General features: G+C 37.8%; 1 protein-coding gene across 4 annotated transcripts in view; it reads right to left on the bottom strand.

Annotated features, from left to right (window-relative positions):
- Positions 1–18580, bottom strand: part of Clock (clock circadian regulator) — an 82297-nt gene that overhangs the window by 12092 nt on the left and 51625 nt on the right. For all 4 annotated transcript variants that reach the window (XM_029544974.1, XM_029544973.1, XM_021210666.2 and 1 more), the window contains 12 exons: positions 17234–17354; positions 14454–14567; positions 14228–14346; positions 12079–12161; positions 11776–11882; positions 10860–11007; positions 9938–10013; positions 6167–6308; positions 5430–5530; positions 4918–5007; positions 1741–1893; positions 540–746 (listed from right to left, as the gene is read on the bottom strand). In XM_029544974.1, coding sequence (XP_029400834.1) covers positions 540–746; positions 1741–1893; positions 4918–5007; positions 5430–5530; positions 6167–6308; positions 9938–10013; positions 10860–11007; positions 11776–11882; positions 12079–12161; positions 14228–14346; positions 14454–14567; positions 17234–17354 — 1461 coding nt within the window. The remainder of the gene's footprint in view (positions 1–539; positions 747–1740; positions 1894–4917; positions 5008–5429; positions 5531–6166; positions 6309–9937; positions 10014–10859; positions 11008–11775; positions 11883–12078; positions 12162–14227; positions 14347–14453; positions 14568–17233; positions 17355–18580) is intronic.

Consider the following 18580-nt stretch of genomic DNA (forward strand, 5'->3'; position numbering starts at 1 on the left):
AATGGTGACAGAACAGAAAAGATAGCAAAATATTATTCTGAGAGAAATTGAGACTGATTTGTACTAACAGACTTAGTCTGGATTCTTTGATGGAAGGTAAACTAAGATTTTAAAAGAAGCATCTTCACAGGTAAGTAAAAATATACACAGAAGTTGTTGGTTAAAAGCACATCAGTGACAGTCACACACTCACAATTTTCAATGTAGTCACAGATATCCAGTAATGAGTTGCCAGAAACATACAGACTGAGTGAACTGCCCCTGCTTCCCCACCAGTCTGTCTATTCAGTTTTTGCTACTCAGCATCTTTGGCAAGTCAAAGACTTTTTACATACAGAAAGTCTGCAAGCTATAAGAACTTGGCACAATTACTAAACTACGTCCTTAAACAAATCACAAAATTATTAAATATAAAAATATTTAACAGTAACATTTTCTATAAAATATTTTAATGATCAATAGTTTATGCTCTAGTTTTTATAAAAAAAATAAAAGCTGGTACAATGCAGCCTTTTAAAACTAGATATTTAGTCAATTACCTGAGTTGATGTACTTTGTAAAGTCTGTTGCTGTATCATGTGCTGGCCTGTGCTGATATGTCCAGCATTCATTCCACTCTGAATCTGGTTAGCAGGGACAACTTGGCCTTGCATATTTATAGGTGTCAGTTGTTGGACATTAGAATTTCCAGAGGAAAGTTGAACAGAACCAAAATTCAAACCAGGGTTTGATTGCTGCAAAAACATCTTTGAAAATAAAGATTACATTTTAATGAAATTTCTTTAGCAGGCAAGAAAGATCAATAGGTACAAGTGTTTGTTGCATAAGTCTGACAGTCTGAGTTTGGTTCCTGGATCCCATAGTGAAAGAACAGATTCCCCAAAGTTATCTCTGAACCCCATATATACTCCATGGCACATATATGTGCGTGCACGCATGCACACACACACACCCATACACACACAAATAATTTTTAATTACATTGGGGGGGCATACTGGGAATCAAACTTAGGGCTTCAAGCATTTTACTAATGAGCTACATTTCCAGCATAAATATGCTTTACAGTTAAAAACAAAAACAAACAAAACCTAAAACAATCAAAAACAAAACAAAAGAACACTGAAAGAAACCAAGCAAAATGAGGTTTAACAGTCCAGTAATAAGTCATTAGAGCACTTCATGTGAACAGTAATAATAGCAATAGTAGCAATAAACATGAAGCTACACGTTCACTTCTTTCCCTCTCACACACATCGCTGTGCTGCTCAGTGCTCCTCAGCGGGCTGCTGCTGGCAGGTTTGCATCCTCACTCAGTTTATAACCATGTACAGAAGCGGTGCTCACTCAGTTTCCCTTCAGCAAAGCCCTAGTGCCCTAGACGGCCCTGTTGGTTAAGTAGTAAGTGTCTTAGTCAAGTAATAGGAATTATATCTATTGGCATTTTACTAAAACTATTATAAACTCTCTACCTTAAATGTTCTATAAAATACAATTTTATATTATGGACTTGAACTTAATAAAATTTCAAGTTCACCAGTCTAAAAACTAGTGATCTGATAGAAATGTTCTTAGCATGAGTATTTTTAGAGGCTCTATATTATTAAGCAGGTAGCCAATATTAACAGAACTGGGGTAAAAAGACCTCTTGCCTCTTGACTTTTCAAAAAAAAAAAAAAAAGCCAATTTTTAGGAACCCAAAACGTGAAAGAGCTTCTCTGTGCTCAGACAGAGTAAGTTACCTGTAGCCCTTGACCATGGACCATCTGAAGTTGCTCCTGAATCTTCCTTAGTTCTTCTTGCTGCCGATGAATATTTGCCTCTATCATCCGTGTCCGCTGCTCTAGCTGGTCTTTTAGATGCTGCATGGCTCCTAACTGAGCTGAAAACTGAAACTGAAGCAGCATATGGAAAGAGAGTACAACATACTTTAGCATCCCTTGGTGCCAACAGCTGAGCAGTGTGAGGAGCGAGCAGCGTGGAGTCAGGCAGGAACTCCTGCCCACATTCCATCTCTGCTCTGCTTGGTTGCACTGGAGCTGGACCTCAAAAAACAGTCTCTGCCTGCAGATCCACAGGAACCTGCGCAGAGGCCACTGGGTGAGCTGCAAAGGAAGGTGCTCTGCTCCTGGGAATGGCATTTGTGCCTCTCTTCTATCACAAGTGCCAGTGTGTAGCTTCCTGTCTTTATGGCACTGCAGTGACTAGCAGTCTCTAGCCAGGTGAGCCCCTCCTGGTGCATGTGTCCTCCCTCTGACTTACATTAGTGGTTGTTCTCACATTTTCAGTTTTCAACCCCTTCCTCTTTTGTTTTTTTTTTAAGTTACAATTTACAACCTGGAAAGAGCACATGCCACTGAATGTGTGTGTAGGTCAGAAGACAACTTGAAAGAGTCAGTTCTGATTCACTCTTGACTGATTACAAGAACAAACTACAGTTAGATGGTGTAAGTGTGTGGAGGGGTGATGGCACATTCCTTTATTCTTAGCACTGAGGAGGCAGAGGCAGGTAGATCTCTGTGATGTCAAGGCTAGAAAGTTCTAGGTCAGCCAGGGCTAGAGTGAGCCCCTGCCAAAAAAGAAAAGAAAAAAATAGCAAAAAAAATCTGAGCTTCTATTGTAGCTTAACAATTTAGTAGAATGAACTCTTTAGTTGCTCACTTCATTTGTACATTTTACCAGATGAGAATGTACCCCGCACATGGAATGAATCCATAGCAAATTCTGTCATCTCTAGAGTTCCCTCTTTGTGTACATCAGCAGAATTATCCAAAGTTAGGCAGGAGGATCACAAATTCAAGACCTACCTGGGATAGAGTGAGTTCAAGGTTAGCCTAGGCAACATTTTAAGGCCCCGTCTCAAAATAAAATGTAAAAAGAAAGGGCTTGTAGGCTCATATAGTGTTTTCCCAGAATGTTCAAGACCCCAAGTTTCAGTTCCTAGCATCCTCCTTCTTCCCCACATATCAAAATCACTAATCTTCATCTGACTGACAACCAATATTTTATTCTGGTGCTATTCTGAAAAAATTATTATACTTTTTATCTATACGATCCTTAGACCAGTTTAAACTTTAGTTTTTAAAGGCTAAGCAATTCTAAGAAATCATGAATGAATTCCTCTACATTGAGGGATTTCAGTCTTCTGGTTTTTATGTCCAGTTAATGAGCTACAATGTAGACACACTTGATGACACTGCTCACTTAAGTTATCCTGTTCTATGTGACAGCAGAGCGGTTCACTTCATGGAACATCTCTTCTCACCTTTCTGCAGTGAACTGCACCAGTTCATGGCTACCTTCAGAAAGGCTGTACTAAATGAGCTCTTTGTAAAGTTGTGCTAAGGAGACTGAATATTACTCTTGGGTTTTTTGAAACGGCTTGCTCTGTAGCTGTGGCTGGACTGGAACTCTCTCAGAGACCAGGTTGGCTTCACACTTGTGCTGATCCTCCTGCCTCTGCCTCCCAGGAACTGCACCATCATTTCTGACTTCTGAATATTACTTTTTAAAGCATAAAATAGTGACTTTTGAAGATGGCAATGACCAACTGATATTACATTCCACTAGGCTTGAGAAACATTATAAAGTTAGTACTTCAACTTTCTCATGCCTTTTAAAAATGTTAGTTAAAATGTTCTATTTATTTTTAGGTCATACATATATTTTATTGTCACTAAAGTTATTTTTCTATATGTAAATGTTGCCACAATTTAAAGCATTTCTAATTAAATACAAACCAGGAAAATAGAAACAAGCACAGAATATAAGATAACAAGAACAAAAAAGTAAAGTACATAGTGAATGAAAACAGAAGACTAAACGCTTAGTTGTAGTTTCTGACATAAACTACCTCTATAAAGATGTTAACAATCCTTGAGTGACACCCTGATTAAATAACAAATAGTATTAAATTTCTACATATTACATAAAAATTCTGTCAATTCTTTAAAATAAGATGTAAAGGTTCAATTTAATATTTAATAAGACAGTACTGTTACAGAGCTCTTAATAGGTTTGGCTAAAAATCAGGATTTAGTGCCACATAAAATAGAAGATTTCCCACTATATTTATTGCTATTTAGTAGTGTTCTTAACATTTCTGAAATGTTGAATGAGCCATAAATCACATGAAGGTACACAGTAGTGCTTTAGGAATTCCTTTCCTTTTGCTAATTTCAGCATTTACACCTCCTTTGGACTAAGGCTATCTTACATTTCTAATCACCTTTCCTTCTTTTTTTTTTTTTTTTTTTTTTTTTTTTTTTTGGAGGTTCTCATGTCGTTCAGGCTGACTGTGAATTTACTATACAGTTGAGGATAACCTTGGACTCCTGATTTTTCTGCTTCAACCTCCCCCACACAGGTATACACTACCATACTTGGCTTTTTCCACTTGTTTAAGCGGCACTTAAGGTTCCAAGTCATGTGTGTAGACTAAATTAACATGGTATTTTAGTTATGTTAATCCCTTAGATCAAGTAGCTTGTTAGTATAGATATGCAAATACTGTCAGCATCCAATATGTGTAAGTCAATATATACACAGAACTAAATAAAGAGCCCATGTGCAAATAAATGAATCAATATAGAATATATAGTTACTCAAGTCTTCCAATATCCATAAGGAAGAACAAAATGAACTAGGAATATTTCATGTTTAAGATTATCATACCTATAGGCTGTTGTTATATATAAGATGTTATAGCTCAGTAAGCAAGAAGAGACCATCATTTATCTGTGAGTCTTTCTAGTAAGGGTCCACCAAAATCATTGTAAATAACAAAAATGTCACTACAAATTCTAAATAGTTCCAGATTCACTGCCTTTATATGTATTTATACATACATATGTATAAAACTATATTTGCTTAAATGCAATTATCATTTGTAAATGCTCAACTAAAACAAACAAAAATACCTGTGACATGCCTTGTGGAATTGGTAAATTTGCAGCTTGAGACATCGCTGGCTGTGTTAATGATGGACCAACTGACTGGGAGTTTATGGACTAGAAGCAAAATAAAAGATGACAATGAGGTGACGCTCACACTCGTCTTCGAGTACTTCCACCACAATACAATAAGATGTGCTCATCACTTAACGACAATCAACCTCACTTTGTTGAGTATGAAGTGAGCTGCCCTTTCTACTCTTCTCTTTCCTTTCCCATGGTGCCCAGCTCAGGCCCTTAGATGTGCACTCAATGAAAGGTTGAGTGACTGAACTGAAGGCAACTGAAACTGAATAGTAGCTCTCACTTAGCACTTTTCCCAATTAAAAACAAAAGTCTAGCATTTTAGTTCAAATATGGAAAAGATTTTGAGTGTCCTATGTCAGCAAAAGATTTGATCCTTCCTGAAAGGGTACTGCAGGCATCTGTGACTACATCAGTGGACTCCTACAAGGCTATGCTGTTAGCTAAAGGCATACCTGACTGCTGAAGGATGACCTCCGCTGTGTCATCTTTTCATGAGTTGGCAAATGCTGTCTGGGAGGAGTGCTAGTATCAGTAGGGATCTTTGTCGGTGTGGCTAAAGACAGTCAACAGAAAACAGAATTAGTACTTATAGTATGAATGATTAATCTCAAAATATGCTTCAAGGAATAGACAAACTGAGTTAGTTTTCTGTTATTAGATAAAAATTAAATCCATGCCTACAATTTTAACTACTTTTTAAAAGACAAAGCAAACATGTGAGATAGTAAAACTTTAAAAACAGTTTCTCATCATCCTCAACACCCTCAAGGGACAGGTTTCTGAACTCCCTACAGATATAAAAATATACACACACTAACAAATGGCCCAGTGTTTGCCTGACAACCATCCGTAACTCTAGTTCCACGGGGTGTGAAAACCTCTTTTGACCTCCATGGGGACCAGGCACACTTGGTGCACAGATCACATGCACACAAAATACTCATAAATCTTCTTTACCTGGTTTTACAATGAAAGGTAGCATTTTCTCTGTTTGAGGAATAATTTAAGTAGTATATTACCACCTACATATCACCCTTTCATCGCTTTAACTCTTTTCTAAAGATTTGCTTCTCAATGGAAGCTTTACTTCAAAACTGGAAAAGATTAGCATTTGAAGATGTGCTTGACAAAAGTACTGATATCAGCGACACAGATAACTGAAACATGCTTGTTTTCACTAAGCACTTACAGGAAGGGTCTGAGACTGCTGTGTGAGATGACTTTCTGGAGCTTCTAGAGGAGGCAGAAGGAGTTGGGCTGTGATCAAACCTTTCCAGTGCTTCCTTCAGACTCACTGTGTTGATACGATTGTCAGACCCAGAATCTTGGCTCTAAGGAGATAAGAGGAACATAAATGCTTTCCTAGTGCTCAATGCAGAGGTCTCAGTACAGTTTTATCAGGGCTGGAGGGGCAGCTAGTGTGTAAAAACACTTGCCATTAAACCACAAAGGACCTACATTTGAATTCTCAGACCCTACCCACAGCTGGGTGCAGTAGCACACCTCTGTAATCCCAAAACTTTTGTGGCAAGCACACACGCGCGCGCGCGCACACACACACACACACACACACACACACACACACACACAGAAAAATTCAATCATTTTTAGTTAGACTTTTGTATTAAGTTCAAAATTTTAACTCAAAGTAGATCAAATATTATGAGCTAAAACTATAAAACTCTTAAAGAAACCAAAGGAAATGGTTTTATGACATTAGATTTACCAGTAAACTGGAATTCACAAAGTTAAAAACATTTATCCATCAAAAAACAATGCCAACAGAATAAAAGCAACCCACAAGGATGAGAGAAGGTATTTATACATCATAATCTGATCAGTACTTTATATCTAGGATACAAAACTCTTTACAATGATAACTCAATTATAAATATGGAAACAGACACATCGTATGTGATGAGATGCACTTGTTTCTTTCTGAGACAAGGTCTCACACTACAAACCATGAACCAGTGACAATCCTCCTACCTCAGTTTCCAAAATACTAAGATTATGGGCATGAGCAACTGTACCTAGTTGGCCTGCACCTTTAAACACAACATTGCAAAGGCTATTAAGAGGATCATCTGAGCTCAGCCCAGGCAACACAGCAAAATTCCCTGTCAAAAACCAACAAAACCCAAAACAAAAAGAGAACAAAGTGGACATGGTGACACTTCAAAAGCCACTTGGGATGCAGAGGCAGGGTGATCAGGAGTTCAAGGTTATCCTTGGGTACATAATCAGTCCAAGGACAGCTTGGGCCATATGTGACCCTATCAAAAAAAATAAAAAATAAAAAATAAAAATAAGAGTAATGAATGAGTAGTTAAGTAAGAAAATAAAGAAAGTAGAAGGAAAATAAATACTTCTCCAAAGAGGATATAAAACCCTCACCAGATATATTATTCAAACTTACTAACCAGAGAAATACAAATCAAAACCAGTCATGCTACCTCATGTTCTATTAGCATGGCTAGGACCAAACAACCCACACCAGACACTTGGGTGGACAATCTCTGAAGCCAGCCTAGTCTACATACTGGGTTCCTGGCTACTCAGTGCTACATAGTGAGACCCTGTATGTAATCAAAACAAAACAACAACAACAAAACCCCCTAGTTCTCAGAAAGCATTCAGTGTGGTAAAGATGAAAAGAAACATGAATTCTTATGGCTTAGCAATGGGATTGTAAAAATGGTATGGCCTCTACAGAGAACAGTGTGGGAGTTTCCCTCAAATTTTAACAAAGACTAACCTACCATATGATCTAGTATTCTACTTCTTAGTAAACATCCAAAGAGAAGAAGTGGAAACTCTAATAGGTATCTGTATCTACCTATGTTCACACTATTTTTGCAAATAAAAGGTGAAGACAAGCCAGGATTTCTCAGACTAATAAGAGGACACACCCATGGCAGAATATTACTCAGCCCCAAAATACAAGTTATAACTTAATGAGCCCTGAGAATATCATACCAAATAAAATTAGCCAATCACAAAGGAACAAATACTGTATGAGTTTGCTCACAGTACTCAGAGCAGTCAAATTAAAAACAAACAAGGGGCTGGTGAGATGGCTCAGTGGGTAAGAGCAGTGGAGTTCAAATCCCAGCAACCACATGGTAGCTCATAACCATCTGTAACAAGATCTGACGCCCTCTTCTGGAGTGTCTGAAGACAGCTACAGTGTACTTACATATACTAAATAAATCTTTAAAAAAACAAACAAACAAACAAACAAAAAAACCAAACAAAAAAACCAAACAAAACCCTAGTTGAAAGGAGCTGGAGGGAAAGGAACAGAAAGTTGTTTCATAGAGTTTACGGTTAAGGGGATGAGGACATTCTGTGCGTGGGCAGGAGTGACAGCTGTGTAACACTGGGAATGCTACAATGCTGAAGTGTGCTCTTAAAACCATTAAAATTGTCATTTTATCACACAGTTTTACAAAGTAAGTAACAGAATAAAGATAGTGCTTTATTTTACGAAGTTCTGTAAAATCTTTGGAACTCAACATTTGCTCCAAATCTTCAATTTTGACATTTCCCCAGGATTTCACTATGTGGATGAACTACCCACTGCCCTATCCTTTCCTATTATCTTTCCATGACCCTTTTCTTAATCTTACCTCAGTCACTCTGTCTCTGCTTTGGGACAGTAAACACTGTAGCACCTATAAGCAGTACAGACTAAAATGACAATTTAAACCATGCTTCCTGTCCCTATAGCTCACAGGCTCAAGGGTGGCCTATGATAGCTCCTTATTTCAAGTCAATATGCTCAATTCTAGTCAGCAGAATTGCCCAAGTGTACTAAGGGGCTCATTTCCCTATTCTTGAGAATTGTCTGCAGCCTTTCCCACAGTACTTAAACTGTTGTGGTCCTTCTCTCGACTGACAGCTTTGCCTTATAGAGATGAGAACACTTATTTCACCATAACCAAAAGCAAAACCCTACCTCCGATATAACATATATACTAACTAGTGTTTTGCCACCCACCACACACTTAAAATAGAATCAGTGTTCCCTTAAAGTCTTTCTACATGCAGTAGTGAACAAGAACCAAGTATGCATCTTTATTTCCGGGTGACACATAACCGCTTGCATACATGCCAATATGTGTAAATGCAAAACACCTGATCTCACAGTTCCTCACTCTGGGGCGGAGGGTATGTGTCCCAGTATCTCATCTCCTCTTTCATTAACGTGCAGCTTTTCCCAGCCTGTCTTGTTGAACACACCTCTTACTGCTTCTCAGCCTCTAGAACCTTCCACCAACATTCAAAGTCCATGATAAACAAATTACTAGGCATTTTCTACCCTGGTTCTGAATACTTCTTTACTCATCTGCTCGAAACACAAGACCTCATCAACCTCCTTGTAGGTCCCATCAGAAGTGGGGGTTTCTGTCTTCAGACTCTGAAACCATAACTTCCCAGGATAAAGAAAGTCTTCCTGCTAATGCTGCACCGCCCCTGCCTGCACTCCTTAAGCTCAAGGTGTGGAGTGAACATACTGTGTCACATGGTTTGAGACTTGTGGTCATGCATCAATCTTGTGGTGACTTCTGGCTTAGTATTCCCCCATAATTAGCACTCCTAAAGCACCTCTACTCAAGCCCAACTCCGAGAACTCTTCCTGAGTGTTGCCTGTTTAAAATATTCCACTAGTCTTCAGCCACTAATTCTTGGTCATATCGTAAAGTCAATCATCTTAATTCAGGCATCCTCATTTTTGACCAAAACCTGCCTCATTACTTACTCATCCCAATTAATCTGCTAATTCCAATATTCTCTCACCTAATTAACTTTTAAATAGCAAAAATCTTTGATTCCTTTTTAGATGCAAATGAGGTTTTAAATAGTAAATTCAAAATAAAAATTATAAAGGATAATCAAATCTCTCACAAATTATTGGGAAATGAGGTATTAAAAAAAGAGACTGTAAGAAACATACTTTGTCAGCAGCTGTCTCAGGAAGAGACTCTTCAATGCCAAGTTCTCGCCGTCTTTCAGCCCTAACTTCTGCATAACTACAAATGGAAAGAACCAAATTTGAAATGTTTGGTCATTCATTTAAAATACTGTAGAGATGCAATTAATTGGTGTTGGTTATGAATCTCACTTAACCATCAGTAATTTTGTGCTTTCTGTATGTGCTACATAAACCTAATACGTATCTACAGCTTAATGCCTGTACTGGCTGGTTTTGTGTCAACTTGACACAAGCTGGAGTTATCACAGAGAAAGGAGCTTCAGTTGAGGAAATGTCTCCATAAGATCCAGCTGTGGGGCATTTTCTCAATTAGTGATCAAGGGGGAAAGGCCCCTTGTGGGTAGGACCATCTCTGGGCTGGCATCAGCTCCTGCTTCCTGACCTGCTTGAGTTCCAATAGTGCATCCTTTGGTGATCAACAGCAATGTGGAAAGTGTAAGCTGAGTAAACCCTTTCCTCCCCAACTGCTTCTTGGTCATGATATTTGTGCAGGAATAGAAACCTTGACTAAGACAATGCCTAAATTCAATCTGTATTCTACAAATTAGATAATCTATAAATGATCGGTAGGAGCAAAGCATTTAAGTGAAGAGAAACTAAGTGATGGATGAATGATGGGCACACTAGTCTGGTTTCTGCTTTGCGGGAAGTGCACTGGTATTTGAATGCTGGTACAACTTTTACTATATAGCACAATACTCATGTCAGGCCTTACATATTTATATACTACCTACATCATATTTCTACCTATTAAGTAAGCTTAATATTCAAAAATATTAAGTATCAAAATTGGGCCAAGATCACTATCATTCATTTTTTAAAAATCACATAAAAATTCTCTTTGGCTATTAGTACACCTTACAAATGTTCTTCAAGTTATTACCTTACTACAGTGTGAGTACAAACAATGAACTCTGGCCTTGAATTCCACTGATGGTAAGTAATGTAATAATGAGTCTGAAGCCAAATCCACTGCTGTCCTTTGGTCAGGAACCTATAGTAACACGATTTGCCTTTTCCATATTGCATTACTAAAAATAAAAAAAAAAAAAGAAGAGAAAGAAACAAATATTTTTCTTTGATCTGTACTTGGCTATGAAAAAAAAAATCTCAGTTTTTTTTTTAAACAAAAGCTGGCATTTATTTATATTTAACTCTTTATATAGATACAATTATTTTCTGGCTTCCAGAAATATGTATCAACTACAAAGAATTTTTATAAGAACCAGTTTAAGGTTCCCTAAATAACCAGAACTCCCAGATTCCAATTTTACAGTCAGTTATTGCTGATTTTATATATTTTTTCATTCATAATAAATTCCCTCTACTAAAAGTCATACTGTTAACTTGCCGAGATACTTAACACATATAAAGCAACAGCTAACAATAACACTCTCCCCAGAGATCCTGTCACATATGACATCTCTGAGGCTTTTTAATTGTAAAGCTTTAAATAACCAAAACCCAGAATAACATAATTGTTTGAAATAATTGTTTAGTAAAGTTTCTCAAACTATTTTTCCCAAACTATTTCAAATGTTAGGTTCTAAAGTATTTTAACTGATGTTAAGCAAAAATTGGGTTTTGTAGTTAAATTGATTTGGGAAACTTTATGTACTTCTTTAATATACTGTAAGATTTTCCTCTGTATGTAAGACCAAGGTCAATATAAACCTGTACCTTCTGTATACATTTATAAAAATAATTCTAAATCTTTTCTGTGTCTTTCATTACTAGAACAAAGAGTCTACTTCTGTGTTTTTAAACAGTTCTCAATAGAAACATTAAGATCTACTTACAGTGCTCATGACATTTTGCCAGATTTTCTAGGTCATCCACATGATAGTAATCATAGCCTGATGTTCCCAAGACTTCAAATGGCAAATAGCCTATTATTGGTGGTGCCCTAAATTATATAGTAATAATAGATATCAGTATTACAACTCTCCACAAGTTACACCACAGACAAATTCATTTGGAGAATGGGTTTTATCTTTTTCAAAAATGGATAATGAATTTCAAAAATCGTTACGTTCCTCGAGTCCATTACTGTCCAGAATTAATTTTTTTTTTTTTTTGGTGAAATTTAAAGGTGATGTTACCTGTGATCTAAAAATAGAAACTTCCATTCTAAACTGTGTCTAGATGTAAACTCTTCATTTGGTTCTTCAACAGTACACATTTCCTACAAACAAATTAACAAGTATAATTTAAAAGTAATTTTCTGTGTCATGAAAACATTAAATATTCTTAGCATAGGTCATTATAAAATTCACTTTCATCTAGACAAATTTGTATACATTTTAGATTTTAGTATTAAACACAAGTGTAACCAGCTGGCGATACAAAATGCTAGTCTGGAGGTTGTGAAGTCCTAAGTTTGATCCCCAACAATTCTCCTAATCACCTGAGATAAAAACAGATAAAACAGCAGCACCCAGCAGACCCCAGCCGGCCTCAGGTCAGTAGTTACAATCTAGTGCATTCTCACTCACTCATTCACATGCCTAAGAGCTTAATTAGGTACCCAGGTCTTTCCTCTGGTTCACACCTCCCGTTTCTCAGTGTCTAAGCCAACTGCCATACTTTTCATATATGGCTCACGACTTCCCATCTCATCAATGGCCTCACTTCTGTACACCAGAGTCTAGAATCAACATTCTTTAATAATCAAAGTAGCCAAATTAAATGTTTTCTTTTAATCAAGATTTGTTTTTATTTACGTGTATGCATGTGTTTCTGCTTGCATGTCCCATGAGTGCCTGTGGAGGGCAAGTGAGGGTACTGGATCCCCTACAGATGGAGTTACATCAGGTGGTGAGCCACCATCCATGGATGTTAAGCTCTCTGTAAGAATAGCAAGTGTTCTTAACCAATGAGCCATCTCTCCAGCCCATAAATACTTCTAATTTGACCTTCTAGGTGTTTTAGAGTCCACCCCATCTCCCTTAGCTTTAGAAATGAAGTTTACATCTTACCCTCACTGACTCACCTCACCACCATTGCACCTTATCTATCTTCCCATCCTTCAATCTATCTTCTCTTCAGGGGTCAGCCATTACCATTACCTTGGTAATACTCAAATATGAGCACACAACTTCCCTAACTCTTCTATGGTTTCTCATGCTGAAATCTCTTCATGGAAAAAAGCCACAGACAGAACAAATTTCATGCCTGGTCCCTGCTTAAGTTTCTAACATTAAGTTCTGACTATTCTTCCTCTCATATACATGAAACCTAGTTTCTGTTGTACAAAGCAATCCATGTCATTCCCTCCTCTCTGTCCTTACATGTTCTTCAGTAACAGATAAAAGCCAGGCCTTTAAAAGAAAAATAATTCCAATCAAGTCCCACTTACTAGATGAGACTTTCAGCAAGTAACTTCCCTAAGCCTGCTTCCTTAAATATAAAATATTATAATAGCATCTATCTCAGAAGAGTAAGAATTATATGAGATAAAACATGTATCTGCCCTCCACTTTCCAAAGGGCTAACGGGGAGTGCAAGACTACAGTCTTCTAACTGTTAACTCAGGCGCTGTCTTATACTACGCTGTCACCCAAATTTAAATGTCACCCTAGCTTCTTTCCTGTCTCTAGAGACTGAGGCAATTCACTTTTCTACTTCCCTACTAAATATGTGCTTATGGATACAAGAACTAAAAATACGTAATTTAAAACTCAAAGAGCAGGGGTTGGTTGGAGTGATGGCTCGGCAGGCAGTTAAGAACTGTGGCTCCTCTCCACGCGGATTTTGGTTCAGTTCTCAGCACTAACATGGTAACTTACAACTGTATGGAACTCTAGTCTCAGGGCGTTCTGACATGCCCTCCTCTTGCCTCCCTGGCATGCAAGTGATACATAAACATACATGCAGACAAAACATCCATACACATTAAAAAAAATGAATCAAATAGCAAATTATACCCAGTAAAGCACATTCTTTTTTGTTTTAATTCATCTCGATTTTTTTATTTTATTCTGAGACTTCTTTCCTGATAGTAAACTACACACATTAAACTATGTACAAAAGCAGGGAAATGGTGATATACTATCATGGGATGCCTGCAAAGAATACACTAAAATAACTGTGGTAAACATATAAAGTTCACACATATTGAGTAACTCACTGGCCACTACTACTTCAATGTTCATAGAAGTTTCAGCCTTCTGAAGATAACAAAAATCTCACAAGAGCAAATATCATATCATGAACTGGAATGCACTAGAGCAATTAAAATCAGAAGCATACCTTGATGAACTGAGGTGTAGCTAATCTGACAGTAGCTACGAAACAAACTCTATCTTCATAAGAAGGCCTATGTGTGCGTTGTATAGTTCCTTCAAAACCATTATGTGTTGAAGTTGATACTAAAACAGCAAGGAGACATGTCGTTAGTGATGTGTAAGCATCTAAGAGCTTGGAAAAATAAAAACAGCCAAGTAAAACACATTATAAAAGAAACACTTTAACTCACCACTGTTTAAAGATTTAAAGTTTCCTATAAATCTCACATATTCATAGGTGGACGGCTCCTTTGGGTCTATTGTCCCTCGAAGCATGTGACAACAGAATTCTAACTGATTTTTTGCTGAAATAAGTGATAAAAAGTTGGGTGAATTCTCAGTCCTTTTCTCCCACTACAGAAGTACCCACGAACAGCAGCGGAGTGCCTGCAGCAGATGGCTGCAGCCAGCAAGGCTAATAGCCAATCTCCAGTTCATGTCCTCTCCCATCCCAGTTTTCATTCTACTTTCACAAAAATATTTTGTTCTCCATTTAAAGCTAGCACTCTCCTTTATTTAAGCTAACGCCTCCCTTTCTTTCCTGTCACTGGTGTGTTTTGGTGGGGTCTCTCTCAGTAACAGTCTGGCCTGGACTATATAGCTGCCTTGCTTCGGGCTTCCAGGTGTTAAAACTACCGGCTGTTCCCATCTTTACCTTGAAGAGTAGATTCTCATTTTCTTTAGGGCAGGGCCACGTAACTTGCTATTCACCCCTTTAGCGACTGCAAACTCTGTGGTTCTTTACTGCCGACAATTTTAAATCTCATCAGGTCTTCCATCATTTCCAAGCATTTTTCATGCTATTTACAGGACCAAAGAACTCACTCCATCCATTTTAAATGCACCCTGGTCTCCGTGTCTTCATTTCTCTACTGTCCTCTCACCTCCAGAGCAATGTCCCTCCCAAATATTACTGACACTGATACTGTAAAACCACTCAGGTGGTTTTTCCTCATTCTTTCTAGCCAGTCTTAAAACATGCTCTACTGGATCTACCCACTTATCAATCATGGGTTTTCCTCTATCTTTACTTCCAGTGTTAACTAGACAGTTGTCCTTTACAAAATTCTCAACCTTGATTTTCTCCTTCCAACTACAAACCACCCAAATGGCCTTCATTGGTTCTCTATTGTGTAAAGAATAAAAACTAAACAGCACAGGATGAACACAGGTCTTTTATAACTCTGCCTCATCTCCTTCACAAACATCACATCATCTGTACCAACTCAATGCCATTACAACTAAAATAGCCTACGACATTTTCTAGGCAAAGTACCGTGCATTTTAACTCCTGGACTCCTTCTTACCAGGGAAAGAACTCTGTTATGTACCAAGTATTTCAGAGGCCATCTGCAAGCCACTGAGCTAAGACTCCTCTGACCCTGGAGCAGGGGCCTATTTTCCTAGCAGAAGCTTGTTATACAGTTTTCCACCCAGTTCTGCTTTCTGAGGGTCCCTGAAACCAGCTCTGCTCCTTGTACTTTGGGACCTGAGTGCCAACTTTCTACTTCTTTTTCTACACATTTGCCTCAGGTAACACCACTCATTCTGTGACTTCAAATACTGCCTAAAGCTATAAAATTGATTTCTATATTAAATCCAGCCCAAATCTTTCTTCTAAGTACTGTATTAGAATGGTCTAAGGACCAGTGTAAAGCAAATCTGACTGTAAACAATTATATACAGGCTCCAAGTAACTTTTCTCCATGTCTAACTTGGAGGGGGGGTGTTGAGACAGAGTTTCTCTGTGTAGCCCTGGCTATCCTGGAACTCACTTTGTAGACCAGGCTGGCCTCGAACTCAGAAATCTGCCTGCCTCTACCTCCCAAGTGCTGGGATTAAAGACATACGCCACCACCGCCCGGCGATGTCTAACTTTATAATCCCTTCTGAAAGAATACCCATTAACATGGATATAGACATGTACATATTTATGTATGTAAGTATATGTATCTTAGTTCTTAATATTATAGAATCTGAAGATACGAATAGAATTTTTAATGTGATTAATATCACTATTACCAGATAAAATTTAAAGCTAATTAAAAATAATAAAAAAATCTAATAACTAATGGGCACACAAAACCAATGATATATATACTAAATTTAGACACACGTACTTTGTTTTGTTGTTTTGTTTGGGGGAACTGAGCCCAACATGTGCATTCTAGGCGAGCACTTCAACACTGTCAGAGCAAAGGACCACAGCTGGTAGTGCTACCATGGGAGGTTCTATAAACCACAGGAGGACAGCAGCCTGGAGGAAACAGGCCATGGCAGATATGTCCCTAAGCCCTCCTTCCCATTTCTGCTTTCCCAGTTGTCATGTTGTAAACAGCTGTGCTCTACCAAGGCCTCCTCAGCACGTGAGACATGTCTAAACCATGAACTCAAAAAGCTGTGTCCCCTATCGTTGTGCTTAGTGTCGGGGAGACTGTGAGGGTAAGCAGTACAGCAAGAGCGAAGGCAGCCAAAGGTCCAGTCAACCAGTAGCCCGGCCTACAGAAAGCATCACTACTTGATGCTTTGTGTTAACTGATGCCAGGAATTGGTTTGGTTTTGTTATTAATTAATTAGAAATCATATTAAATACATCTAGCAAAGATTATTTCATTAAATATAATAAGATTTCATTTAAAATATGGCAAATTTCCATCTTTTTATACACTACAGTTTTGTGGCATAATTGTGATCAATTTCTTATAACAAACAAGATAAGACCTCATTGTATACTAGAATAGATATGGTATCTTAAAATGAACACAATTCATTCATATATATATATATACACACACACACACACACACACACCACACCAATTTTAAAAGCACTTAATAGAGTTCATGAAATAGTGCTATTTTAATTATTTTAATTTAGTTAAACATGTTATGGTCTTCATAAACTTAGAGAAGTAAAGGATAATGCTTGCCAAATATAAGACTGGCATCTCTGCTGAGCAGGGCCTACTTACATTTTAAGTACTCAGGGGTTAATGAGTCACTTTCCAGCAGATGAGTAGAGAGTATCTTATAAACCTCTGAATGTTCTCCCTCTGGGATAAAATTAAATATACTTTGATCCACAAGATCAGACTGAAAAATAAAAATAAAAATAAATATACACCAGCACTTTGAGAGACATTTATCTCTAGCACATCTAATAGCTATTAAGTAACAGAGGTACATGCACTTAATCTTGAATTACCCATAAAAATCAATAAAGTCAGGTACAAATTTCATATTAAAAGAATGAGATTGAGAACTTACAGAAGGCTAACATACCAACCATCATATTCATGATTGATGTGATCCTGAAAGCCAGACATAGTATTCAAAAACCTTAGTTTCACCAAATTTGAACATTGTAAAATATAATGGAACGAGAAATTTAAGAAAATTATAGGCTCTAAGTCACAGCCTTGTAATTTATGCAAACAACTGTTAAATGGTGACATCATATACAGAAACAGAAACAATGACAAGCTACATGGAGGAGATCTGACGTCACTCTCCTCCCATTTTTATTTCACCTTTTCCATGCATCTATTCTGTACCACACTGCCAAAATCCTGTGTAAAATGTACAGCCAGCATGTAATTATAATTATCATAGCTGTTTATTATCCACGAATCAACAGTTTGTCCTGACAAATGTCTGAACACCTTCAACAGGTGATGGCTGGGGACTCACAGAGTATGATGCTCCTGTCCTTAAGTAGCAGTGACAGCAGAGACCTCAGCAGCCTCACCATTCCCACTGAGGCCAGCCACCCTGCTGGGCTTCTCACTTTCCAAACTGTTCAAACTAATTACAGGACAGAAGGCAGAGCTATGGGAGCAAAGCAGCCGCACTTTCCTTTTGTAAAGATTATATCTGAATAGCTCTTATGCTTAAAACAAACTAGTAAGGAAAAAAAAGCAAATCATGGGAGAAAGGGTGATTTCTCACCCCCTGTGTGTTTCTATGACTTCTGCTTTTCTCTATGGTCAAAGTCTTCTCTATACATGAAGTGGAGTAGCTCTTGCAAACTCCACATCTCATCTTGCATTTTTCCAAGACCAACTCAGATCACTTCCTTCCATAAAGCAAGCCTGGTACTGAAAACCTAGCCAAGTACTCTCAGCTAGTGAGGCCATGGGTCGTACTGGAGAACCTACTGTAATCACTTCACTACTTAACTGCATCCTAAACTTATCTCTGTAGACACATAAGTAGCTCTCTCCCCCCACAAAAAAAAAAAAAAAAAAAAAAAAAAAAAATCCGCCACTGCAGCGACAGAAGAGGCCATTGTAAAGAAAAGTGTCAAGATGCAGACAACA

This window comes from Mus pahari, chromosome 13, assembly GCF_900095145.1.
Source record: "Mus pahari chromosome 13, PAHARI_EIJ_v1.1, whole genome shotgun sequence".
In the NCBI taxonomy this organism is placed as follows: Eukaryota; Metazoa; Chordata; class Mammalia; order Rodentia; family Muridae; genus Mus; species Mus pahari.